Source organism: Oenanthe melanoleuca, chromosome 5, assembly GCF_029582105.1.
Source record: "Oenanthe melanoleuca isolate GR-GAL-2019-014 chromosome 5, OMel1.0, whole genome shotgun sequence".
Classification (NCBI taxonomy): domain Eukaryota; kingdom Metazoa; phylum Chordata; class Aves; order Passeriformes; family Muscicapidae; genus Oenanthe; species Oenanthe melanoleuca.
Genome location: NC_079339.1, coordinates 25,880,794 through 25,906,144, shown reverse-complemented (window position 1 = coordinate 25,906,144; position 25,351 = coordinate 25,880,794). Strand labels below are relative to the sequence as shown.

The 25,351-nt window shown below is 39.4% G+C and overlaps 1 protein-coding gene across 4 annotated transcripts; it reads left to right on the top strand.

Annotated features, from left to right (window-relative positions):
* Positions 1–1,960: 1,960 nt before the first annotated feature.
* VPS39 (VPS39 subunit of HOPS complex) lies at positions 1,961–24,951 on the top strand. Of its 4 annotated transcripts, none has more exons than XM_056493245.1 (26): positions 1,961–2,143; positions 3,797–3,862; positions 4,626–4,652; positions 5,098–5,162; positions 5,902–5,944; positions 6,902–6,996; positions 8,202–8,300; positions 8,995–9,087; positions 10,539–10,722; positions 11,217–11,337; positions 11,696–11,816; positions 12,579–12,708; positions 13,812–13,954; positions 14,816–14,959; positions 15,522–15,663; positions 15,938–16,024; positions 16,974–17,047; positions 17,600–17,698; positions 17,955–18,072; positions 18,552–18,680; positions 19,133–19,235; positions 20,157–20,202; positions 20,462–20,611; positions 20,769–20,903; positions 21,479–21,570; positions 22,824–24,951. In XM_056493245.1, the coding sequence occupies exons 1-26, from the start codon at positions 2,071–2,073 to the stop codon at positions 22,897–22,899; spliced, it is 2,655 nt and encodes an 884-aa protein (XP_056349220.1). In that variant the 5' UTR covers positions 1,961–2,070; the 3' UTR covers positions 22,900–24,951. The 4 variants fall into 4 exon arrangements, with proteins under 4 accessions (XP_056349220.1, XP_056349222.1, XP_056349221.1 ...); XM_056493246.1 differs by having other exon boundaries at positions 1,988–2,143; positions 8,205–8,300; XM_056493247.1 differs by lacking the exon at positions 4,626–4,652.
* Positions 24,952–25,351: the final 400 nt, after the last annotated feature.

Below are 25,351 nucleotides of genomic sequence, written 5' to 3'. Positions count from 1 at the left end.
TTTCTGTATTGTTGGAAAGTAGCATCTGCAGGCAGGGCTGGGACTTGACTGCAGTCTTAGGGAGAAGCTGTGTGAGAGCCCAGCTCCCACAGAATTGTGCAGGCTGTGGCATTGTCATTGCAGGAGAGATGGCAGTGGCTGAGACGTGGGTGAGGAGCAAAAGGTGTGTTTGCAGGTTGCAGCAAGGTGGCCTCTCCCTCAGTAGAGGTCAGGTATGTTTGGTCAGGTATGCTGTTCTGAGGGATGTTTGCCTCTTCTGAAACTTGATTTTCCTCCTAAAGTCATATTGGCTCCATGACTTGGGAAAACTCAGGAAAGCTTCAGTGAGCTAGCTTGCTTGAATGCTTGAAACCAGAAATCCTGCAGGCTGTTAGCTTTAATTATGTAGGCAGGGAAGACAATTCAAATGTATACCCCTTCTTTTAAAAGTAAACCATGCAAACTGTTCTGAAGACTTGGTGAGTGAGAGGGAGAAAAGATCTAGTCTTAGGTCTGGGATCTGCAAGAGTTCTCCAAAAAGCTGTTTGTAATAATGTTCTACTTGCAGAAAAAGTAAATGTCTGACAGGAGTATTTTAGAGTTCTTGTGCCTGATTAGTTCTGTATGGATTTGTTGTTTGTGACAAATGGCTGTTGGAATTGTAGCATATATCTGCATACATAGTGGAACATAGGGAACATAGTGAAGAAGATGATGTTGACCACTTTTTTGTTAGGGTGACAAGATATCCCTGTTAGGGACTCCAAAGGAGGCACTGAGTAAGAGATCACATGCCCTGGTAAAGAAATGCAAGAGGCTTGATAGGTACAGAGTGAGTCAGGATCACAAGACCTAGGGAAGGTTATGCTTATCTTATTCTGCAGATGTAGGGCTGTGTGAGTTTGTGGGTTTTGTTTGTCCTCATGCTCACTTTACATGGCATTTTATGTTGTATGCTACGTCTTAAAGTCTAACGTCTTTGTTTCAAAATCACTTGCTCCCTAGACAACTATGTGAAGTCATTATTACCCAGTGTTATTGAAACACTTCCTTTCATTAAATTGGTGCCACGTTCCTTTTCCTTTTGTAGGGATCCTTGATTAAAAACACAGCTATATGCCTGAGCCATAACACCTTTGGCACTTTGCAGTTTTGCTATCTGTGAAGAGGGATCTGACTTAACGTAGTTTTGTGCTTTAGCACAAAATGTTCATTCCTGAGCAGGAAAGAAGTTGGGTGCAAGAATGCCACGCTTGTTCTCCTATTGATCTTCTAGCACAGAACATCCTCAGTCCCTGTTTTCTAAAACCGGTCTTTGTTAGTAAAGATGCTTGAAGAATTTTGTACCATGTGCTTTATGAATTTGGTTTAGTTCGTTTAGTTTCTAGGTCAGCGATTGTGAATGTTGCACCTCTCCATGACAAACATAAATGCAACCGTGGCCGATTCTGGAAAGGACAAACTAACAAGAAAGGTTTCCTCGTGGAGACTGAAATTCACTGGCCAAGTTCATAGGATAAGTTCGTTAAAGTAAAACTTACGATCTCAAAAATAGATATTTGCTTTCAAGATACGCCTCGCTGTTCTCACCTGGTTGCCGCAGGTAATGCAGGTCCATTTTTGTCGTTGCATCCCGGGTGACTTCCCTACTTTCTCTGGTTATGATAGCCAGTGGCAACCGGGCACCTCCCGTAGTGACGTTTTGGGCAGAGTGTCTCCTACAGCCTGTGTACGAAGATGCACGAGGCTTATATGAGGGTCCCTTCGGTGCCGTGCGCCCCGCGTTCCGCGTTCACGTCCGAGCCCCTGGGGCGGAGCCCCATTTGTGAGGCTGGAACAGCGCGTCGCTCCGGGTGGAACACCCCCGGACAGTGCCAGTGGAGTCCGGGGCGGAGCCGGGACCGGCGGGGCGGTGCGGGGACAGCGGGCGGAGCCGGGACCAGCGGGGCGGTGCGGGGACCAGCGGGGCGGAGCCGCGGTGCGGAAGCGGCGGCGGAAGGGGCGGGAGCCGTGGGCGCGGGGCCGTTCCCGTCGGGGCCGTTCCCCCGCGCCGCCGCTGCCGCCTCTGCCTGGGCCGGAGCAGCCGCCGCCATGCACGACGCCTTCGAGCATGTGCCGATCCTGGAGAAGCTGCCGCTGCAGATCGACTGCCTGGCGGCCTGGGGTGAGCGAGGGGCCGCGCCGCAGCCCGGGGGGCTCCGCTCTGCCGTCCCGGGCGGCGTTCGTGCGGCTGCCGCGCCTTGCCCTGCCCTGCCCTCCCTGCCCTGCGGCGGGCCGGGGGTGGCAGCGCCGCCAGGCCCCGGCCGGCGGAGCCCTGAGCGGCCGCGGCCCTGCCGCCCCCCGGCCGAGCTGCCCCCGGGAGCCTCTCCCGGCGCCGGAGGTGCCGAGCTCCGCTCCCGGGCCCTGCCCTGCCCGCCCGGCCGTGCGGGAGGCTGCCAGGGCTGTAACCCCGCTGCCTACTCTCTTCCTAAAAAAGCAATCCCTATGTTTTGACTTAAACTTAATTTGGAGGGCCGGTGGTGCGTTGCCGTCTTAGATATCGAATATGTTTGCAGCCGTTAGTGATATATAATTGTGGGTTATATTTTTGGGCATATTTGAGAGTCAAGATTTGGGTCAGGTGACTGCACCAGCTGTCCCAATGATTAGGCTTGGTAAGGCTTTTCACAGCTGCGAGCAGGTGCCATCGGATGTACTGCCAGCGTGCCAAATCGGCAATTTAAATAGATCCGTACTGTGGAACTGTGACCCTGGTTAATTGTCTCAAAAATCATATCCTGAATGATAGTGCTCCTGTTATACATGGGTTGTTTATGATGGAGTTATGTACTGGAGAGGATGTGAAAACAGTTTATTCTGCAATGCAGCTTTTGTCTTTTTCTCTCTTTGAAAATATTTATTTTGCTGAACTAGGGAAAAAGCCTAAACATACAGACTTGCAGCGGTATGGTTTTGTACAAAAGATGTGTAACTCTGTCTCTACAGTATTTCTACCAAGTAGAAGAAAGGTCTTGCAGGAAATAAGATTTTATTAAAATGCCAATTTCTTTGGTGATGAGGAAGTACTAGATGTAGAAGGAAATATTAATGTATGCTGCTTTCCTATGTGATAATCAGTGAGGAAGAAATTCAGTCATATTTCATGAGCCTGTAAAGATTCTGTGTTTTTTGTATGGTGTAAATGCTGTAAAGAAGAGAGTCTGAAACTGTGCCACAGAGTTTGTATATAAAGGCCCTCTTTTATAAATCTTGAATGACTCTTGGTTGTCCAACCAATCCAAATGTTACCTAAGCAAATCCATCACTGTCCTTCCAAACATAGCTGACTATTCCAGAGAGACATTTTAAAAGCCTGACTTTAACAATCAAACCCACATAAACTCCTTGTTTTTGTTTCTGACAGTACTTCCCATTATGTAGCACTGTTCCTCTCTGAGAGATAATAATGGCTGAACAGTAGTTTGTTGCCTTGTTTGATTGCACACAAGATGAATGTTTGCTTCTTTACTTTTATATGAACTGGTGGAATGTGGTGGTCAGGCTGTTTATTCTGTTTTACTGCCTTATCTTTGGCTATCCTGAGAGTTAAAGGTTGTTTCTGTGCACTTCCACTGGAGAGATTACAGGAGACCTGTATAGTCACTACAGAAAGTCCTTTTTGGTGTTTGAAGCAAGTTTCCAAATGTTCTGATAAATGTAACATCGCCCCATAATAGGCACTGTGAAGAAAATCAACTCTACCCCATCCAAAACCAGCACAGCTGTGAAGGGCAGTATTTGTTGAACTAATTAAACTCTTTCTTTTCTGTCTTTGTAGAGGAATGGCTCCTTGTGGGGACCAAACAAGGGCACCTTCTGCTTTACAGGATCAAGAAAGATGTAGGTAAGTTGATTTTAAGAATGGCACAAAAAAGTTGATTGTTATTTTTATTTCCTGCACTTTTAGAGGCTGTAGTAATTTTAACACTAGTGTGATTGATTGCTGATTTTTTCCTATATAGAATTTCAAGTATGTAAAGTATGTTTTTTTCAGATTTCTCTGTGTTTAAATTTATAGTTAGTGGCTGTAATTTTTATGCATATGGTGTACAAATATGTGTAAAATCAGTGCAGTGTGCGAGCTGCCAGTGTTTTGCTGTGTGCCATCTTTTAATGACAGACTGGATTAATGAGAGAGCAAATCTATTCAGTGGGTCCATAAGCATCATGAGTGGGGAAGAGGGATAAATACTAACTAGCTTTGTTGGGTATTTACCCTTTCCCTGCCTCTTTGACAGTGCTAAGTGCTCATAGTCTATTCTAGGAATGCCACAAATAGAGCTATTCTATTTTTGGTGTAGTTAAAATCGATTTTCACTAAAGAGGTTTGTATTTCACATTGCCTGCTATTATGTAGAAACTGATGTTATTGAATGCTGCAATATTTTGTAGCATGGCACAGGAAAGTAAACACCAAATGTAAGTTTCCAAGTTCATCAGCTGCTGGAAATATATTCATTTGTAGCTACTTGGATTCTAGAGAGTGAATTCAGCTTGATTTTTCTGAAATTTGCAAGATATTTGTCCAATTGGAACATGCTGGTCTTGAGTTGTTAGTGTCTTATCTCACATGGTAAATTTCTCCCCCTTTTTTGCATCAATGCCAGGAGAGGTTATGTCATCAGAAAGTGTCTGTAAGTCTTTCTCCCTGAAACTCCTTTTAAACCTTTGTTGTGTATAGTTTATTCCTTGTTTATTTTGCAGTGATGTGCACCCTAGCAATTAAAGTTGCTGATATTTGATTAATGTGTATGAAGTCTTTATTGGTATTTCTGTATCTCTAGGTTTCAAATTACTTAAATATAATGCTTGTAATGTAAAACTTGGGCAAGACAGAAATGTAACTGCTGTTGAGGCCCTCATCTGGGTACAAGAAGTGTATTTTAATTTTCACCTGACTAGGTAGGATACCTTCTGATGCATTTAGTGATGTAAAAGTTAGCACAGATATATTAGTGTCATTCTTCCAGTGTTAAGTGGCCAAGTTTGCTTTCATAATTATTTGCAATTTACTCAGTGTAAGATGTACACAGTCGTGAACAGCTTCAGTTTATAAACCCTCTTCAATCTTTTTGCTAGGTTGCAATAGGTTTGAAGTGACACTGGAGAAATCCAACAAGAACTTCTCAAAGAAGATTCAGCAGGTAGGAAATACCATCTTCTTGATGTGGGGACAGTTTTCAGCCAATAAATGAAATACCAAATGTACACCTGCAATCTCTGCTGTGCTTAACAAAAAAAATTCCCAAAGCTATAAATTTTCTTTGAAGTGTAACAGCTAGATGTTTTTGCCCACTCTTTCCATAACAGGAATAAGCTTGGCTTGATTGCTAAAGCAGAAACCAAAGAATTGGAACTTGAAGGTTTGTTGTGTTAGCAATGTGTCCTCAGTTGTTCTGACTGAGAATATTTGTAGAAATGATGGTAATACATCAATAGACTGTAATGTATTATTTGACTATCAGATGATATCCTACAGGAATGTGATTGTAATTCCACTTGTTTGAAATGTAGATGTAAAGTAACTGCCAGTCTTGGTGCCATTTTTTTTTGAGAACTTGCACTCAATGATTATATTGATTCCAGGAAAAACACCTGAGAGATATGCATCCTCTTTCAGGATTAAATACTCTATGTATGCTTTATAAGTATTTTTGTACTAGTAAGATACCAGTGTTTGCTAGCTTAGGTTGCAAGTGCTGTGTGCCAGCTTGTAAAAAGTGAGTGTAAGTAAAAAGTGCTGCAATAGCTGAAGGAAGGTTGTGCATGGAAAACTGCCTTGCTGTTCTCATTATTTTGAGATTTTTTTAGGCTATCTATAATCAAGCCTTGTTCGGAGTTTTAGTTTATGAATGGAGTCACTAATAGCTTTCTCCTTTTCAGATCCATGTTGTTTCTCAGTTTAAAATTTTGGTCAGTCTATTAGGTAAGTGAAGAAAAGTGTTTTATATTTAATGAGTTCTTCTTGATGCAGTTGTCTGAATCTGGCACCCTTTCCACACATCTGCATAGTAGTCTGGTTGTTGAGAAGTCATTGTGTAGAACTTAGCTCTGAATTTTGCAGAGGAAGCATTAAGCAGCATAGATTGAGAAGCAGCTTTGCCAGCTTGGAGAAAAAGCTTTAATGCTGATTTGTGATTAGGAATAAAGAAGTACATGCATGCTCTAAAGTGTCTGTAAAAAAGAGTTTGAATTGGCATCTGTATGTGCACATATATGCATGCTTGTGTATGTGTGTGTACTGTATGATAGGAACCGAAGCATCTGACTAAATTTGCTTGGTGTATCAAATTTGATATATTGTACCAAATTTGCTTTATACTCAGACATGATCTTGTAATGTTTTGTGGAATATTTAAGTTTGCTTGGCTCTGGCTTTCTTTAACTTAGGATCTTTTTTGCTTGGTGTTGCTTGGGGTGCCTTTCTTTATGATCTCCAAGTCCCAGCTCTTCCAGATTCAGCATATGTAGATTTCTGCTGCTTGCATCCTCATGCATGGCCACACTACCCTACATTTTCAGCTGTTCACTTTCCACTAATTTCAGGAGCCAGTTCAAAATTATCTTTGTTCATGCAATGTTCCATCCTGAACTTGCTCTGTTCTGGCCTGCTTGCTGTCCCTTCCATGCTGCCTTCCCCTGCTTGGTTAGCAGAACCTCTCTGTAGTTTTATTGATTCTGGTATTAGTCTTCTTTTCTGCATTGTATTTGTATGTGCCTTAACATTTTTCAGCTTCTGGGAAAACACTTCTTTTCCTTTCTTGCAGCTCTTAGTTTCACAAATTCTTTTTATATAAACATAAAATACAGTAACTTGTTTGAATTAGCAATGACTCTACATGTAGTAAATATTAAATAATATTTGGAATTTTGTTTAAAACAGAAAATAACATTTATGTCCATGACCTGTTGACATTTCAACAAATCACCACAATTTCAAAGGCAAAAGGTGCATCTCTCTTCACTTGTGATCTCCAGGTAAGGGAGGAATACAGCTGCACAGATCTCCTTTCTGTTTGTAATAAGGTTTCCTTTGTCATGTTGCTGTATACATTACATTTGTTAATTTTGTCATAGATGAAAATTTCTTGGGTACTAGTACTTTTAAAAACTAGTACTTACTGCATTTGCTTAAGACAACAATTTTTATTTTTCTTACTCTGCTTCACAAGGTATTTTCCTGTGCCTGTTGTGATTGTAGCTTTTGATACAAGACTTCAAAGCGTTTTTGTCCTGTACAAACTTTGACTCTTCTTTTTTGAAAGGTCCCCTTAATATAAAAGCCATTTCCTTTCCTTGCATTGCCAGTGTAGTAGCTCATTGTGGTTTCCTTCTGCAAGCAATTCTATCACTGGGGTTTTTTTTTTAACATTTTTGTTTCTCTTTATTGGCCCAATGAGTCCTAGAGCAGCTGTGGTAGATTCAAGCCCTAAAATGATTCTGTGAGGTGTAGCAGTTGTCTGTTCATATGCTCTGGTTCATTAAGTGACTAATTTCTATTCAAGTGAGTTTCTTAGCCCATGCTGTTCAGACACCTTTTACCTAATCAGAAGAGATGGTTTCATGCTCTTCATAATTTTTTATCTTTTTGCCCCATGGGAGCTTAGTGTTAAATATTTTCTGGGAAGTACTTGAGTTTTCTAGACATGGAAACTAGTGTCTTTCAAAGCACCTTTACATCTGGTCATTGCAAAGTTGTTTGTGTGTCCAGGCACTTAGCTTTCCTGGTATTTATTGTCAAGAAACTTCTCCAACAGGTTAGAATACTAGGTTTTATCTGTTAGTGTAACACATTCTTTATGTTATTCCATTTCCTTACCTCTCCTATATTGCACAGAGTTCCAGCTGTTTATCCTAGTTTCAGGGTTAGACTGATAGTTCTCTACTTATCTTCTGCTTATGTGTGTGTATATATGCCTTTGGTGCTCTTTTATTTTTTATTTTTTTTATTTTCTTGATGTCACAATCCCTGTCAAAGTTCATTTTTAAGAATCCTGCCACCTCTCCCACCACTTTCCTCCCCCTCCCATGCTTCCTTTCTTAGGGAATGCCCTTCTGGCATGGATGAAGAAAGCTGCTCTTCAGTGGGCAGCTTTGCTTCTAGCAGAGGCTTCTTTTGGCCTTGTCTTGCCTTCCTTGCCTCTCTGTGAGTGCCTGTGAGTTAGGCCTGTCTGTTTTCACAGCAGTCAGACTCAGGGGAAGAGGTGCTGAGGATGTGTGTGGCAGTGCGCAAGAAGCTGCAGCTTTATTTCTGGAAGGACAGAGAGTTCCATGAGCTGCAGGTGAGTTTTGTTCTTTCTGTAGCCGGGAGGTCTCAGCAGGGAGGGTAATTGCTCTTCACTGCTTGCCATGCAGTCCCTGTTACTCAGAGGCACTGCTGACTTCCAAAGCATTGGTGGTTGGTTCTGCAGAGATTTAACAATGAAACAGCAAATTAAAGTGAAAATCTCTGAAACCACAGTTAATGGCATTAATACAGTCTATAAGTTAAAATCAAAGTGAGGGCTGTGCCCTGTATTTTAATGTTCTGATTGTAGTACACTTTTAAGTACTTGACTTTTAAGTCAGTGAAATGTATTAGCATGCATACCTTACAAAAACATTATGGAAGTGGGTGCACTTCTACTGGAAGTTTTTCAAGCATGTCTTTAAGTCAGAAGATAGTTACTGACTGACAAGTGTAGAGACCTACAGGTGTGAATACTGGAATGAGAAAAAAGAAAACTAATTGAGGTGGGTAGAGGCTTTTTCAGCTACAATGCTCTACTAGAAAATTTTCTACTAGAAAATTATCAGCTAACTCAGAGCACATCTCTTTACTGCACATGAGTCTAGTCTTTTTGCTGAGTACTGCCATTCCTTGAGCAGTAAATGCTGGGGAATATGGTGTGGATAAGAGAGCAGCCTGTAACACTGTTTGCCAGATTTGGCTTTTGCTTTTCCCACATAACAACCAGTTTAACCTGTTTTCCTCAGGGGGATTTCAGTGTACCTGATGTACCCAAGTCTATGGCCTGGTGTGAAAACTCCATCTGTGTAGGCTTCAAGAGGGACTATTACCTGATACGGGTAAGATGGGGCTGTGTAATAGTTGTTTTAAGAAGATTTGGGTAGCAGTAGACACATGGAGGCTGCTCCTGTGCCCAGGAATTCCACTAGCATGAAAAACATTTAGCTTTTATGAAAAGCAGCATCTGGTACTCCTGCTATTTGTGGTTTTGGAAAGGGCAGTGTAAGCCTGTCCTTTGTCAGGAAGTGATCTTCTGTTTGTTGCTGTTGAGACCAGCGTTTGCAGCTCTTGCAGAAAAAAGGAATTGGAGAAGATGCATTTTGTTTTGGCAACAGTCTGTGTAAGCTCTGTTTGCATTTTATTTATTGTATTAATAAATGAGATTAGCTCTAAAAGGACAAAGAGCAAAAATAACTCATCTGGCATACAGTGAAGCTTGACCATTTTTTAATTTTTCACTCTCTAGCTGTTATAGTTTGAAAGTCTCAGAACTTACTGTTAGTTTAATATTACTGTTTCCACTTAGACTTCATTTACAGCTGTAGTTTATTCTTTTTTCTGCCTTTGCAATTGGCTTCTGCAGATATTATAGGAAAATAAGATGAAGATGTACGTACATGGGTGGCAACACTGATCTGTAATCAAAAGGAAAACCACACATTTTTACAGGCACACAAAACTGATGCTGCTCACAAAAGAAGGGGTGTCTTTCTGCAGTGCTCTCCTAGATATTGATTCCTGCCATTCTAGTGATGGGAGTACTTGTGCAGCTGCTCAAGCAACCTGGGTGGAGACCAGCTGTCCAAGTGTTTACTTTGGGTTGGTTCTGGTGCTTGACTAACCTGTCCTTAAATAATTTAATTTTACTAAATAGGCAGGAAAAGTATGTGTTTTTATGCTGTTGTTTTCTGGTGGCTAGCTGTTGATTTATTACATGCTTGAGCTGTAATGCAAGGGAAGCAGCAGGAATGTGTGGCTGGAGTTGAAGAAAGATTCTGTTGGGTTTTGGTTGTTACATCAGCTCATGAAGCAGCAATTTTTTGTGCGAATTCAGTTCCTGCTATAGCATGTGGCCAGAATAATAAGGGAAAATGGCTAGGCAGGTTTCTAGGCTTTTAGTTAGGGTTTTTGTTTTTTTTAAGTGGCAGTGTGCAGTCATGCCAGAATAAAACAGTGTTAAGAGTTTTGGCCTAAATGAAATGTTTGGACACTTCAGCTGATTTGCTGCTCTGCTATTATGCATTTTATAAATTCGTATGAATTATGCGGTTAGCTACTATCATAATCTCAGACATATAGTAATTTTTTATTTCAGAATAATGCTAAGTAGGATAAATTATGATGTGCAGATACTTTTATTGATTCTCATTAAATTTGCATTGTCCTGTTAGTGATTAGCCTGGGCTACAAAATCCCTATAGGGGCTTTTTCTTTAGTCTTACGCAGCTTTGAAGACAAGGTTATTTTGCAAAACACTTTTTAAAATTTTTTATGTTCTTTATTATCCTAGGTGGATGGAAAAGGATCCATCAAAGAACTGTTTCCCACAGGGAAGCAGCTGGAACCACTGGTAGCTCCTGTAGCAGATGGAAAAGTTGCAGTTGGCCAAGATGATCTGACGGTTGTTCTTAATGAAGAAGGGGTCTGTACGCAGAAATGTGCCTTGAATTGGACAGATATTCCTATAGCCATGGGTGAGAAGTAGCAGTTTGTTTTTGGTTTAAATTTACTTATTTACTCTTGTGTGTGTGAAACTTACGTTTGCAGTATTTTGAGTGTGAAAGTTTCTACAGTATTCTGTGCTGTACTCTGGGGAAGGTCTCATGCATTTGTTTTTTCTTCTTAGCCTTTTTTGCTTGTGGTCTGTGGGTCTCTCTCCTCATAAAATTAGTGTGTTCCATATCTTTTATAAAGGGACAAGATTTGAAATGGAAGGTAGTGTGTTAAAGCACTGTAGTTCTGGGCACCTGGGTGCCTCAGAATTTCCTAATGGTGAAGGATGAGCAGAAGGCTTGGTAGTAGTCTGTTAGCAAATTGCTGTCAGTGTCGGGCACTGAGTTTTGTTTTGAATATGAAAAAGGGGCACATTTCAAGGGGATGAAAAGTTAAAGAGAAGCCTTAAATCACAGCTTGTTTCAAGGAATACTTGAGAACAACCAACTGAAATTTTTACTTGTTTCATGAATAGAACACCAGCCTCCCTACATCATTGCTGTGCTGCCAAGGTACGTGGAGATCCGCACTTTCGAGCCCCGGCTGCTGGTGCAGAGCATCGAGCTGCAGAGGCCACGCTTCATCACCTCTGGAGGGTATTGATGCAACTCATTGTCACTGCTCTCAGGCTGGCTGGCTCTAATAGCACTCTGTAAACTGGGATAAGAGCAGCTTTTCTAACTCTCGCCTTAAGATGTAGCACTGAAGCAACCTGTTGGGTTTTTATGGAGATTGGTGGAGGCCACACCTTGAGGAGGAAAGGATGGAGTTGAGGGTCTTTAAGAATTTATGACACTGGGGATACAGTCTTCTTTTTGCTTTGCAATAATGCTCCAGGTTGCTCTTGGATTGATACATGTTTGTATTATTGGGTTGGGTTTCTTTTAAGATAGCATATTGCTTCTTTCTGAGCACTGAAGTTTAAGAGTTGACTTTTTTTTTTCTTGTTTACAGCACAAACATTATATATGTGGCAAGTAATCACTTTGTTTGGAGGCTCATTCCAGTGTCCATAGCCACACAGATCCAGCAGCTTCTGCAGGACAAACAGTTTGAGCTGGCTTTGCAGTTGGCAGTAAGTACTCAAAAACTTGAGTTTGCAGTGGATAAAATTGTGCAGAAGTACACAAAAGGATTCTTGCCATCTTAACTGTAGTGAGTCCACTAATCAGTCAGTCAGTGTAACCTCCCAGCTGTCCCCTTTACACAAACTGGTAGACTTTTTAAACTGAAGTTTTAGTTTTGTGATGCCTTTATTCCATATTGATTTACTGTGGCATAGATTATGAGAAATCATCTTGTATATGGAAGATTATCTTTCTTAGCTGTTTAATTGGTTACCTTCTTTTATAATTTGAGCTTCAGAGTCTTCAGACTGCCTGTAAACAGTGTATTTTAGAGTTGTGATTTTTGTCACATGACCTTTTTTGGGGGGTAATATTACTCCTGAAACAATAATTTGTTAGAGATACTGATGCAGTATCTTTAATTACTGCGTTCATAGTGTGTGAAGATTTTTTTGTTTTCTGGCAACTCCCCTTAATTAATTGCATTTTGAATTGCTGATTTGGAAGAAACAATCTGAAAAGGCAAATGAGTGAAGAGAGATTTGCTGTGAGGGAGCAGGTATACAGGTAACCAGAGGTAGCTTTCAGACCTTCCAGGCTATCTCAGTGACACAGCAAGCATAGACAGGCACCATCAATGTTCACTTTGAGAGATCCTTTTTTCTTCCTACTCTTTCCACAGAATAATGCTCCTTTAGTTCTCTAGGGTGTTTCTCTCTCATATACGAGGCCTGAGATTTTTTAATGTTTGTTAATTTGTATGTATGCAGGAAATGAAAGATGATTCAGATAGTGAGAAGCGACAGCAGATTCACCACATCAAGAACCTTTTTGCCTTCAACCTTTTCTGCCAGAAGCGTTTTGATGAATCCATGCAAGTTTTTGCCAAGCTTGGTACAGGTAAGTGCTTGTAAAATAGCACTGGCTATTTTATAGTGGTTTTTGTTTGTTTTCTGTTTTGTTGTAGTTTAAAACAGTGCTATCTTGTGCAGATCAGTCCTCTGAACAGCAAATAGCCTGGGCAGCAATTGAGTTATTTTTTTGGTGGAGCTGGTGGTTAATTACTTAATAACTTAATTAACTACACAAATAAGTACAATTAAATACTTAACTACACTTAGTAAATTAAGTCAAGTCAGGAGTTTGCCCTTTTTACAGAATATATTTGTATTTTAAAGCATGCACAGCATGTGCACAGACCCTTTAAAGTAGAATGTTTCAGCAGCTGCTAAAAGCCTACTTGTAGCTTGGAAAAAAAGAAGGAACATCTGTAGATTTTCAAAATTGTTAGACTCACATGAGGGCCCTTAACTCTTGGTTTACCCAAGATGCTGAAACCAGGAAACTCCTGTGTTTTTGGAAGTCACAGTAGTCTGATACTAGGTCATATTAGGGCTGTTGGAAGAATACTTGAAGACTGAGATTCTTTTTATTGGTGACAGAATTCTTGTGAGCATTTAAACCTAGAACTTATTCTCATGACACTTACATAGTTTTTACGTTGCAAAACTGCAGTGAAAGAGAAGGATTGAGAACTCAAAGTATTTTGGGCTTGAATTGGAAGATAGTAATTTTGAATTTGCTTAAACTTTGTGAAAACGAGCATGCGTTAGTTACAGATGGTATTATTTAGTTCTTGTTTAAAAACCACAGTAAATCTTCTCTTAAAAAATTGCTTGTACCTAGAAATCCTATCTTAACTGTCAGAATGGTTAATGCTAGGATTCTGCAAGAAGGGCAGTAAAATTGTGATAATGGCTTGTCCTCCAAGTGTGCCAAGTGCACAGGTTGGAAATGCCTGTGCTTGGACTCAGAAATAAGTTTTATTCTTGCTTCTTTTGCATTGGTATAGCTTCTTTTCTGTAATGAGTAAATTTTGATTAGGCTCTAGAGCCTTGTGGATGTACAAGTAGACTCCAGACTGCTCTGTTAGAAAGATAAGCTTGCTCTAAGTTTGCAAAAGTAATATGAATGGTTACTAATACCAGTTATTTTTTGCATAGATCCCACTCATGTGATGGGTCTGTATCCTGACCTCCTGCCCACAGATTACAGGAAACAGCTACAGTATCCCAACCCCCTGCCAGGGCTTTCTGGGGCAGAGCTGGAGAAGGCACATTTAGCTCTGATAGACTACCTAACTCAAGTGAGTGCTCCTCTACCTGGTTTTAGAGCAGGGTTATTTAGTTCTAGCGTGCTTTGTTGGTTAACTTTGATGTGCAGGCAGCAGTGCACCTTGTCCAGCTCTGTCATGCTAGCCTTAATGGGCTGTCTTCATGGCTGGAAAATGGCAGCAGCTGCTGAGTGAGCAGGGGAGGTGGGACACGTGAGGTACCCCACGGATATGTGGATAAAATCACGTGTGACTGGACAAAATTTCCTTATGGATTGGATCTGAATACAAGTCCAGTACTTTATTTCTAGTGTCCTGCTGCAGAGGACTTGAGCACTTAATTTTTTTTGTTGTTGTTGGTCATTGATTATTATTAAGGACACTCTGTCCAGGAGATAGGTTGAGGGCATGCAGTAAAAGGTGGACTGGGAATTAATGACATTGTAAGTTCCTGCCCTCTTTATTTTGTCATAACTGGAACCTGAATTGTTTGGTTGCCATCCTTACTAGAGTAAAAGGAAGCTTGTGCCCGAAGGAGGATAGGTTTTGTGTCTAGTAGTGTAAAATCTGAATTGTTTTCCAGATGTTTTAAATGTTCCCTGACTTCTCTAAAATGTCTGTTCAGGTTAACAGAATTTCCTTCTTAAAAATTTTTCAGGACTCCAGACATTTTGTCAGACTATAAATATGCAAAACAAATGTATACACGAGAATATGTTTGTAAAGTTTGTGTTGACTAGTTGGTGACAATAAAATTCTTTGGGAAACAGTTGATTAAGACAAGTTATTAAATTGTCTTAATTTAATCTTTGTAGTTGATGGGTTATATATGATGAGGTGAGATGTAGAAATCCATGGCCTTTTCTTGTTAAAATTTCATTTGATGTCCTGCAGAAAAGGAGTCAGCTAGTGAAGAAGCTAAATGATTCTGATCATCAGTCCAGTACCTCACCCCTCATGGAAGGAACACCCACAATCAAATCCAAAAAGAAGCTGCTACAAATCATTGATACCACCCTGTTAAAGTGTTACCTGCATGTGAGTTTCTGTCTGACCTAGAGGCTTTGCCATGGGAGCTCTGTTGGAATTTCAGACTGAAACGTTTAAGATGGAAGATAAGGAGCTACTTCAGAAATGCTCACACAACTGTGTCTTGTCTTTGATCTAAAAATAATGTGTAAAATCTGAGCATTAACTGGTCAGGAAGCACTTTCAGGGAATGAGGCAGATGTGTCTGTTCCTGGTTGCTGCCTCTGTCAAAAGAAAGTGGCTGTGTCTGTGTATTTTGAAGGTCTAATGAATGCTTTTATCGCCTTATACTGTTAAAAGCAGGAAGGTATGATCTTGGCTGTTAGGATGTTTTTCAAAGCCTGACCTCTGTTATTGAAGGGAAGTAGCTTTGATATGTTGTTTTCTTTCTCTCCTCAAAATTATGGAAATTAATATCCTACTTACTGTGAGATGTTAAACTGTCATTGCTTATTTTTCCTAGACCATGAGGCTTCCTTCCTCCCTTGCTCCCCTTCCAATTTGAGTTTTGTTCTGTACACTTAGAAGGTGCACATCCAAGGAAGTTTAAGTGCTCCCTTTTTGCTTGCAGACAAATGTAGCACTGGTGGCACCCCTGCTACGTCTGGAGAACAATCACTGCCATATTGAGGAGAGTGAGCATGTCCTAAAGAAGGCACACAAATACAGTGAGCTGATAATACTGTATGAGAAAAAAGGTCTGCATGAGAAAGGTAAGTATCAGGTTGGGAGAGAAGAAAGAGTAGAAGCATGTGTTCTTTGCATTGTGTTTGGACTTCAGTGACCAGGCAGTATTCTGAAGAGGCTGTTTAATTTCTATCTTGTGATTAAATCTGTCTTTGTTCCTGTTACAGTTTGGTAATTTTTATTTTGTATGTTCAAAACAAAACTTTGTTTTGTCTTCAGTAGCATAACAGGAAAAATGCACTTTTTTGTGGTTCATGTTGGAACTAGCAGTTAAAAAGGAATTAACTTTTGTTTTGAAAGCATTACAGGTACTGGTGGATCAGTCAAAGAAAGCTAACTCACCTTTGAAGGGTCATGAGAGGACAGTGCAATATCTGCAGCATTTGGGTGAGTGTGAAGAACAGTTTTTTTGTGAGGTTTTTATTCTTGTTTGGCTTAGTTATTCTACTGTTTGGCAGTGTTCTGGAGGCTATCAAGCTGAAAGGGTATCTATGTTACCTTGTTTGGTTTCTTGTATAATGCAACCTTCAAGTATTAGCTCAAGGGGTTCAAGTTTTGTTGAAACTTAAATATCTTATTGGAAAACATTCCTTATTTCTGATTAAATTATCCACTGGGAGGAAATGGGCCATAGTAATTTGAATTTTCTTCCAGTGATGATTTATCATTCTGAGTAAAGTAGAAAATCTTCTTTAGTCAAATCTTTTCTATCAATTTTTGGGCATTTAATGAAATATTATTAGGTAGTTCTTAGGTAATTACAAATGCCTCCAGCCTGTGTCTCTTTAGGTCATCAAGTATATATTACTGATGTCCAAACTATAGTGTTCTTTTTAAAAGGGCGTATCCTATATTTTGCTAAAAGCTGAGAAGCTGTTGCCTGTCCTGTAATTTCTATGCCAGTTTCTTCAGTACTATGATGCTTTACTACTTGTTATAAAGTATTTGACCATTTGCTGTGGAAGTCATAACTGACAGGCTGGAAGTGGACTGAAGGAAGTTACACAAGTGGAAAGTTCACTCTCTCTCTACCCTAATAAAAAGAAGTTGAAAGGAAAGACTTTTGAAATGTAATTAAGGCAACCAATCTTGGTTTGGGCTGAATTCTTTACATTTGGTGACACTTAGTATTTGGGTTGATTTTTGTTTCTGTTTGAAATCATGTTTGTGAAGCAATGAAATTGTGGCTTTGGAATGAGTGATTTGCTTGACTTGAGCAACAACTGGATTCTTCATGTAAATTAAGCTTTGCTGGCTGTGAAAGCATCTGCTTGTGTTGTGAATAGATGGATATTTAGGATTTTAACACTGAGCACTGCTGCTTTTTGTATTCCAGGCACAGAGAACTTGCACTTGGTATTTTCCTACTCTGTCTGGGTGCTAAGAGATTTTCCTGAAGATGGTCTGAAGGTAAGTGTGATTGAAAGAGGTACCTTGTTGTTGGCATTCTTAGTGCAGTATATGGAATTGAGATGAATCATTGTAAGAAGCTGATGAATGCTAAATCCAGTTAAATACCTAATTTGTATTTTTTGTGTTCAGTACTGTGCTAATATTAGCAGTAGGTAAAGCAGGTCAGTCTTTCACTTTTTCTTGGAACACCTTATAATAAATAGTTAGGAACCTTTGATACAACATTTCATGTTATTGATGCCACACTTTTGCACAAGAACCTAATTGAGTATTTAAATGTCGAATGTTGATTTGCCTATAAAATTGATTCCCTGTATTTGGGAGGTGTTGGGCTCTGTAAGAGAAGAGCGTTCACTAGGGCAGAAGTGGGGATGTTTGTTAGTCTTTTCAGATGTGAAATAACTTCTCAGTGCCTAAATAAGCTGCTCAGATGTTTTTTATACTTCTTGTGCTTACTCTTTGGATACATGATATGTTGGGCTCCAGAGAAAAATATACTATGGCATTTAAAAAAAGAATCACCAATCTGAATAAAATTTTATTTAACAGATATTTACAGAAGACCTCCCTGAAGTAGAAGCTTTGCCACGAGACAAAGTGCTCAATTTCTTGATAGAAAATTTTAAAAGCTTGACTATTCCTTACCTGGTAAGAACTCAATCTCTACTAGTGCATTTTACCTTCAGTGCAAAATGTTACCTGTAAGATTTTAGTTCTCCAAGAGTTGGAGCCTGATGCTGTCCCACAGAATGCTATCTGTGCTGAAAGTTGTGCAAAGAAAACATAATTAAAATACACTAAATCCTGAAGTCAAGCTTGGTAAAGGCAAGCATGGAACTGTTGCTTATAAAGAATTAATTCTCGGAGGAAGTGTCTGCAGCTGAGCCTTTACATGTATTTACAGGAACACATCATTCATGTCTGGGAAGAAACCGGTGCAGACTTCCACAACTGTCTGATCCAGCTGTACTGTGAGAAAGTGCAGGGCTTAATGAAAGAGTATCTCAGTTCTTTCCCTGCAGGTATGTTTAATCTTTTCTGGTGGGAGGACCAAGGGTATGGCAGAGCACAGGAGAGCCTTCATATTCCTTGTTGTAATCCTTCACTGTTGAGATACAGCATATGGAACCTAAGTGATGGAAGGAACTGGAAAACAGAAGTTGTGGGTTTGTAGGGCAGTCTAGTTTATTGCCTCTCAAGAGATCTTAAGGGACCAAGCAACACTTTGTTCATAATTAAGTGGAAAGGCAGCTACTGCTCCCTGACTTCTGCATGTTAAGGTTAGGGAAGAGTTTTGAATAACTTGAGTGTTGCTTTAACCAGCCATGTGATGTGTTTTTAGGAGCTGAAGTTATTTTGGCAGGTGCTAGGCAGTCCCAACACATGTAACAGTTCTATCACCATTTAGTTCCTCTTCATAATGATTGGTTTATCTTCTTCTGTGTACTAGTGTAGTGAAATAGTTGTAATAATTTAGCTTATGTTGTTTTCTTTCATATAGACAGAGCTCCAGTGTCTGCTGGGGAGGAAGGAGGAGACTTGGGGGATTACAGGAAAAAGCTGCTTCTTTTTCTGGAGAAGTCTAGCTGCTATGAACCTAGTCGACTTATTAGTGACTTCCCCTTTGATGGTGAGTTCTGTTTCCATAGGTTAACTAAATCCTAGCTTATTGCATTGTACAGCTTCCTCACTTATCATAGATTCATGGTAATTAGAAATGGAGAAGATGACTCTCTGTAGTTGTAGGCCACTGGTGTGTTTACAAGCTCTGATTTTGCTGGCACAGTTGGGTTTCCCAGTTTCTGCAGGGTTCCTGTAACTGTTGGCCTAAGACCTTGTGGCATTTCCCAGCTATTTAGCCTGACTTTATGATGACTCTGAATTGCTCAATAGATCTGAAGGTTGTTGTTTCTTAAGAATTCCTAAAAGGTTTCTGAGACTAGTGTGAAATGTAGACTTACACTGTCAGTGTAACTTATACTGTGGCCTGTGCACATATTAGTATTTCCTTCTGTTAGTCTGGTCACTAATTTTGTAATTTCTCTGTATAGCTATTGATTTAATCCTTCATGCTCTCACTAGGTCTCCTAGAAGAACGTGCTCTGCTCTTGGGTCGAATGGGGAAACATGAGCAAGCTCTATTTATATATGTTCATATTTTGAAAGACACCAACATGGCTGAAAAGTAAGGATTTCTTTATCTTATTTTATGTTTTTGCGTTTTTGCAAGACTTACTTTGCTGACTGCTGTGTGGATAGGGTGTGTAGTGAAAAGTGAAAAGTTGCTCTTTGTGGAGCATGAACAGGATCTTCTGGGTTTTCGCATTTTATTGAAAAAAAAACCAATCAACTCTTCTGGGTGTCTGTTTATTAGAGATGCTGTTGCCTCCCCTTGAGGTTTGCCTTTTCATGCTCTTCTGTCATTTTGCTTTAGAGCAGTATCACCATCATCAATGAGTTACTACTTTCCACCTGTCCTTAGTCTGTGATCCTGTGTGTTGTTTTGCTTCCTTTCTGTTTGGAGAGATGTTCACAATCCTCTTTAGTAAAGGTTAAGCATTTTTCTACGTGTTTTGTGCCAGGGAACCTCCTGAGTGAATCAGAAGTACTCAGGTAAAAATAGAATTTCCCGACACTGGGACCTGTTCAACATAGTTGCTTTTAAAGCTATTTTCAGCAAATTCTTGTTGGAGGTATTCACTTGTGGTATGCAGTGTACACTAATGAACAGCTTCTTTTTGTGATTCGGACTCACTAATTAGCTATATCTACACATAGGTTTTTATGCTGTGATGTGTTGTTTGGAAATATCTTTTTTTCCCCCCTTTTTCTTAAACAGCTAAATTAAATTTGACTTCTGCATTAAAGCTTTTTAAGTTGATTGGAAGTGGGAGATGTGCATAAAACTTTGCTTCTCTCAGCATTGTGATGCAAAGTAAATGGTGTAATCCTGATATGCTGTGTTGGTGAATTGATTTGAATCAGATGTACTGGATGGGTGTCTTGGATGACTTCAGTAGTCAGAGCATTTAAATTTCTTTAAACTAATTCTTTGGGTCCTATAACTGTTTCTGTATATGACTTGATTCTTATCTGATTCTTCTAGCTACTGCCATAAACATTATGACAGAAACAAAGATGGCAACAAAGATGTAAGTAGCTTCTTGTTCACTAAGGAAGTAGAAAGCTATTCATATCTTGTTTGAGACTTGAAATTCCTTGCTCTGTATAGACTTTTTCAGGGTTTGTGTAGTGTAGGGAGCCTATGTATAATCTCTTGGAATTTAGGAATTATTAGATGATCGTGGGGTGTTTTTTGTTGAGAATTGCAACTAAAGTACTGGGTTTTACCAGCACTGTCAGTTGTGGATACCTGCAGTGGTTTTAGAACTTCCCTCTTGTGTGCTACAGGTGTATCTGTCCCTGCTCCGCATGTATCTCTCCCCACCCAGTGTTCATTGCCTGGGACCCATCAAGATGGAGGTGCTGGAGCCTCAAGCCAATCTGCAGGCTGCTCTGCAGGTTTTGGAACTGCACCACAGCAAACTGGATACCACTAAGGTAAGTCAGTCCTGTAAGTACTTAGTTTGTGCTGTTGGCAGGAGATTACAGAAGGTACTGGAGTAGGCAAGTGAATGGATTGTGTCAATCTAAATGTGTCAGTTTCTCTTCTGTTTTGGTCTCTATTCCTCTTTAACTTTTTTTAACTTTGTTCCAGGCAATAAACCTACTCCCAGCAAATACCCAGATTAGTGAGATTCGCATCTTCTTAGAGAAAGTACTTGAAGAAAATGCTCAGAAGAAAAGATTTAATCAAGTGCTCAAGAATCTTCTCCATGCAGAGTTTCTGAGGGTAAGCATCCACCACCTGTTATTTCTTGGAATGATGTTTTAAAATACATTAATTTTGAGATTTACTATTTCTTATGAGGGATAGGTATCCTCTAGATGGAGCTGTAATGCAGCTGAAATTAAATGGGAACCATATAGCTTGAACATCCTTTTTGCAGAAGATAGTGTATATTTTCATTTTATTTTGGATTAAGTGTTTTCCTTTGCTCACTGTGCTGTGGTGTGCACAGCAGAATCATCTCAGCTTGGGCTGGATTTCTTTCAAATGAAGTGAACCAGAGGAAGCAGTTTAATTTTCACCTTAACCCCCCCTTTAGTGGTTTAAGGCATTCAACTGTGGACCAAGGTGAAAGTAAAACCCTACAATTCATACAGTGTGGGTTTTGGGTGTTCAGCACCACCTGGTCTGCTTCACAGGTTTTCACAGACATTACCAAGTTGTGCAGTTTCTTCTGTGCTGCACAACTTGGTAATGTAGATACAGCTACTGACAGTTAAATGTTGTGATTGTTTGCAGTTTCATTAGACCAAGGCATGGCATTGCTTTTTGAGCAGCTTGGGTTTTTTATTCTTTAGGTCCAGGAGGAGCGGATCTTGCATCAGCAAGTCAAGTGCATTATTACAGAGGAGAAGGTGTGCACTGTTTGTAAAAAGAAGATAGGTAACAGGTGAGAGAGCTGGGTAAACTGAACCAAATATTATTCTGGTACACTTAAACTAAGAATGTTGGAAAACTGAATATATGTATAGCCAGAGAGAATGAGGGAGCCACTTGAAAAGTGTTTGAATTACAAATTACATTCTTTAGCTAGATGGTTAGAAATGCTGTAAAGCTTTGGTCAGTGAATTTGCTGCAAGAGTTTAATCCTCCTTTCAATAAAGGAGTATAAAACACCTTCAGAAACTCCCAAGAAGTCTTATTTCACAACTCTAGAAGGCACACATTCAGTCCTCATACTGAATTTTGAAAACTTTGTAAGAACACTGCTTTCCTAAGAACCTGCTTCTTAATAGAATTGAAGAGGATGATATAAAGAATTTTAAGCTAAGTTACAGGTGTAGTTCTCTATATCTGATGGCTTTATGGCTTCCTGACTGATATATGTTTTTGTACATGCAATAGGATGTTCAAAAGCAGAACTAATTTGCTTGATGATTTGGATGCCAGTGACACTGAGATGAGCTCAGATGGTTAGAGTATGGTGCTGATAACACCAAGATTGTGGGTTCAGCCCACAATCCACTGTATTGGCCGTTTACTTAAGTGTTGGTCTCTCATCCTTGTGGGTCCCTTCCAACGCAGAATATTCTGAGAACTTTTCTACCATTCCTAGTAGATAATTTTGTGTTAATATAGAAAGCAAATTTTATTTGCACTTGTTTTGGTTTTTTTTATCTTTCAACTGGAGGGAAATGCTACATGACTTAGTCATTATTTTCTTCTTGAAGTGAGCTGTTCTGAGATATCAGTAGCATTAACAATGATAGGTAAAGGTTCTTTCCCCAAAACATTTTAATAAACATCCTTCTAAATACTGCTACACATTTTTTTTTGCTCATAACATGCAGCATGTAGCATCAGAATTGAAATTTGCATATGCAATATTGTTTTGGTTGTCCAGAATTTTTTCTGCTGTTAAGTTCAGCAAGATTTTGAAGGGCAAGCATGTCCCCTAGTCTTTAACTTGTTACCAGTTTCCAAGTAAAGTGTGCTTACAGAAATGAAAATAGATTTGAAAAACCTCTTAAAAATACATAGAATTCTTTTGTCTTGTTTTTTCTTTAATTATGATCAGGGTATAGGTTCAAAAATTGTCACCATCATGTGTCTCTCTGATTCTGCCCAACCTGGATGCTCTTGTTTGAATATGGAAAACTGTTGGTCTTGACAGCTAATGTTTGTGTTTTGTTCTCTTCACAGTGCATTTGCTCGATACCCTAATGCAATAGTCGTGCATTATTTCTGCTCCAAAGAAGTCAACACACTGGACACCTGACCTTGTCACAGTCAATAATACCAACATGCATATGAAATTCAATACTGATGACTAAAGAAGTTGATGTGTCTGAGATTTGAGACTTATTGCTAGGTTCTCTTACACTGGGTGGAAGTCATTTGTATCTGTGGACTGACTGTACCTACCCAGCAATATTGATTTACTAGAAAAAGACTTAAACCATGTTGTTACAGTGCTGGCAACCACACTGAACCTCTCAGTCCTCAGATGAAGAATAGAAACTGATTTTTGTAGTGAGTTTTGTAATACACTCCAGCCTTGCAAATGAACCGTTAGACAACTCTTGGATGTTCACCACAAATCAAGTTTTACAATAAAATGTACTTTCTTAGGGTGGCAATGTTGTGAATTGGCCTTGCATGTAAGTATTTATACAAAAAAAGAAAATTCCCTGAAAGTCTTTGCAGCCAGATCAGTGTTGCATGGAGATCACCACGTGCTTGTCATAGAGAAGACTTCTGTGTCTGTTTCTAGACGTAGGAAGTGTAATTTTTATCTCATCAACAGAAATTATTTAAGTGCTGGCCAAAGGACTCTCTATTGATATTCATTGGTTTTGCCTGACCTTCTGGTAAGTTGCTTCGCAGAAGATAGTCAGACAAATGGCAGATACTACTAAGAAGCTTTTTTCCCCCTTTTTGTTTGAGAGCTATAAATGGAATTAACTTGTGTGTTGTTTGCACTGACTGTACTCACTCTTAGTGTGAGTGGAAGATTTGAAGAAGTTCACATCTGCCCTCAAAGGAAAAAGCAGATATACCATGTAAAGCAATTTCTGGAAGGAGTGAACTCTAGTTACTGTTTGAGCTTCTGGACTATGCTTGAGACTTGTATATAAATCCTTTAGTCTCTGGTTCACTTTCCAACATTGAAGTAAAATCCAGACTGTTTCAACACCTGTGTATTTTAAATGTTCTAGAACTGCATTCTGCTCAGGCTGGTACTGTTCTTAAATTACTCCAGAAGTCTTAACACAAGAGCTAAATTGTACCATACTCACTCTAGACTTTAATATTTTTGTCTAACTTATTTTTTTCAGAAACATTAATCAGTAGCAGATTGGTATGAGGGACAAAATGTTTGTTGCAGAAAGAATCTGTGGAGTGGTAATGAAAAGGCAGCAGTAGCAAATAACACAACAGAGGGGTTGTTTGCCTCCCAACATCCTGGTCTAGCAATACTTATTTATAATACATTATTAAGTAGTATGGAGCATGATATGTAACTACCAAGTATCACATCTTAAAGAACAAGCTGATAAATCTTGTCCTCCTAAAGTGTAATTGAACCTCTGTAAACATCATAGGTTTACTTAAATCATGTGAGTGTCTTTTAGGAACAGATCTGCTGTAGGCAGACAAGAGTCCTAATTCATTTTCATTTTCCAGTGTTAATAGTTTCCCTTGATAACTGTGTTTTCCTTGTTCATATGTGTTTGTATTTATTGTTCATGCATTCTTCTGGATTTCTTAGTCCAGTGTTTTGCTTGGATGTCTTGGGCAGTATTGCTACTGAAGTCTTTTTGCAGAGGCTGGATAGAGGGAATCTGTGGTGTTAATGTTTTTAAATTTGTATTTCTTCTGTTTGAAGAAGAAAGCCTAAAAATACTTACACTAGATTTGCACATTCTGTATAGATCTTTATATACTAGTTCAGGTACGGAGGGAAGATGGTTTGGGAGAGTTGTGTTTACAGATCATAGAGAATGAAGAGAGGGTATTTAAAAAGACCCTGCATTCTTTGTATACAGATATAACAATGCTACTCTGATTTTTACTTATCTTTTGTTTAGTACTGGTAGTATGAATTTTATTTGCCTTCATTATCTGTTACCAGGATCTTCATTGTGCTCTTACTTACAAGACTAAAGTCGTGCCTCTGTTCATCTCTACTGCATACCTTTTATAGAGATGTGGTTTGTGCTGTACTTTTTTTTTTTTTTTTTTTTGGTTCATGTGATGTGCTTTGGGTTTACTAACCATACAGAAGGTTTATCTAAAGCAATAGGTTGTAATAAATGTTGTGAACCAGTGTGTGTTTCAGTCATTGTGCAGTTAAGCTTCTCTGGGCTGATGAAGATTTTATTTTTTATTTGTATATTAGACCTCATTTTCTCCTTGACATCACAGCCAATGTGGTATTCCTCTTGCTTTAGAATGTGTAAATCAAGTGTGGCCATGTCATCAGTTCTCAGTGTAGGTTCTTAAATCTACAAGTTTATACATGCTTGTGAATGTTCTCAAAATCCTACTAAAACTACTTTTGTATTATCTCTTAAAATAATGTTTTTTCAAGTCTTACACCATTATACCATTAAATATGTACTTACTAGAGAACACTAAAATTACTGACCTTTTTTTCAGTGGTGGTATTTTATGTTGGGAAGGGATGTTGAGCTCTGTGTGACCAAATCAGGAAATGTTTAGATTTA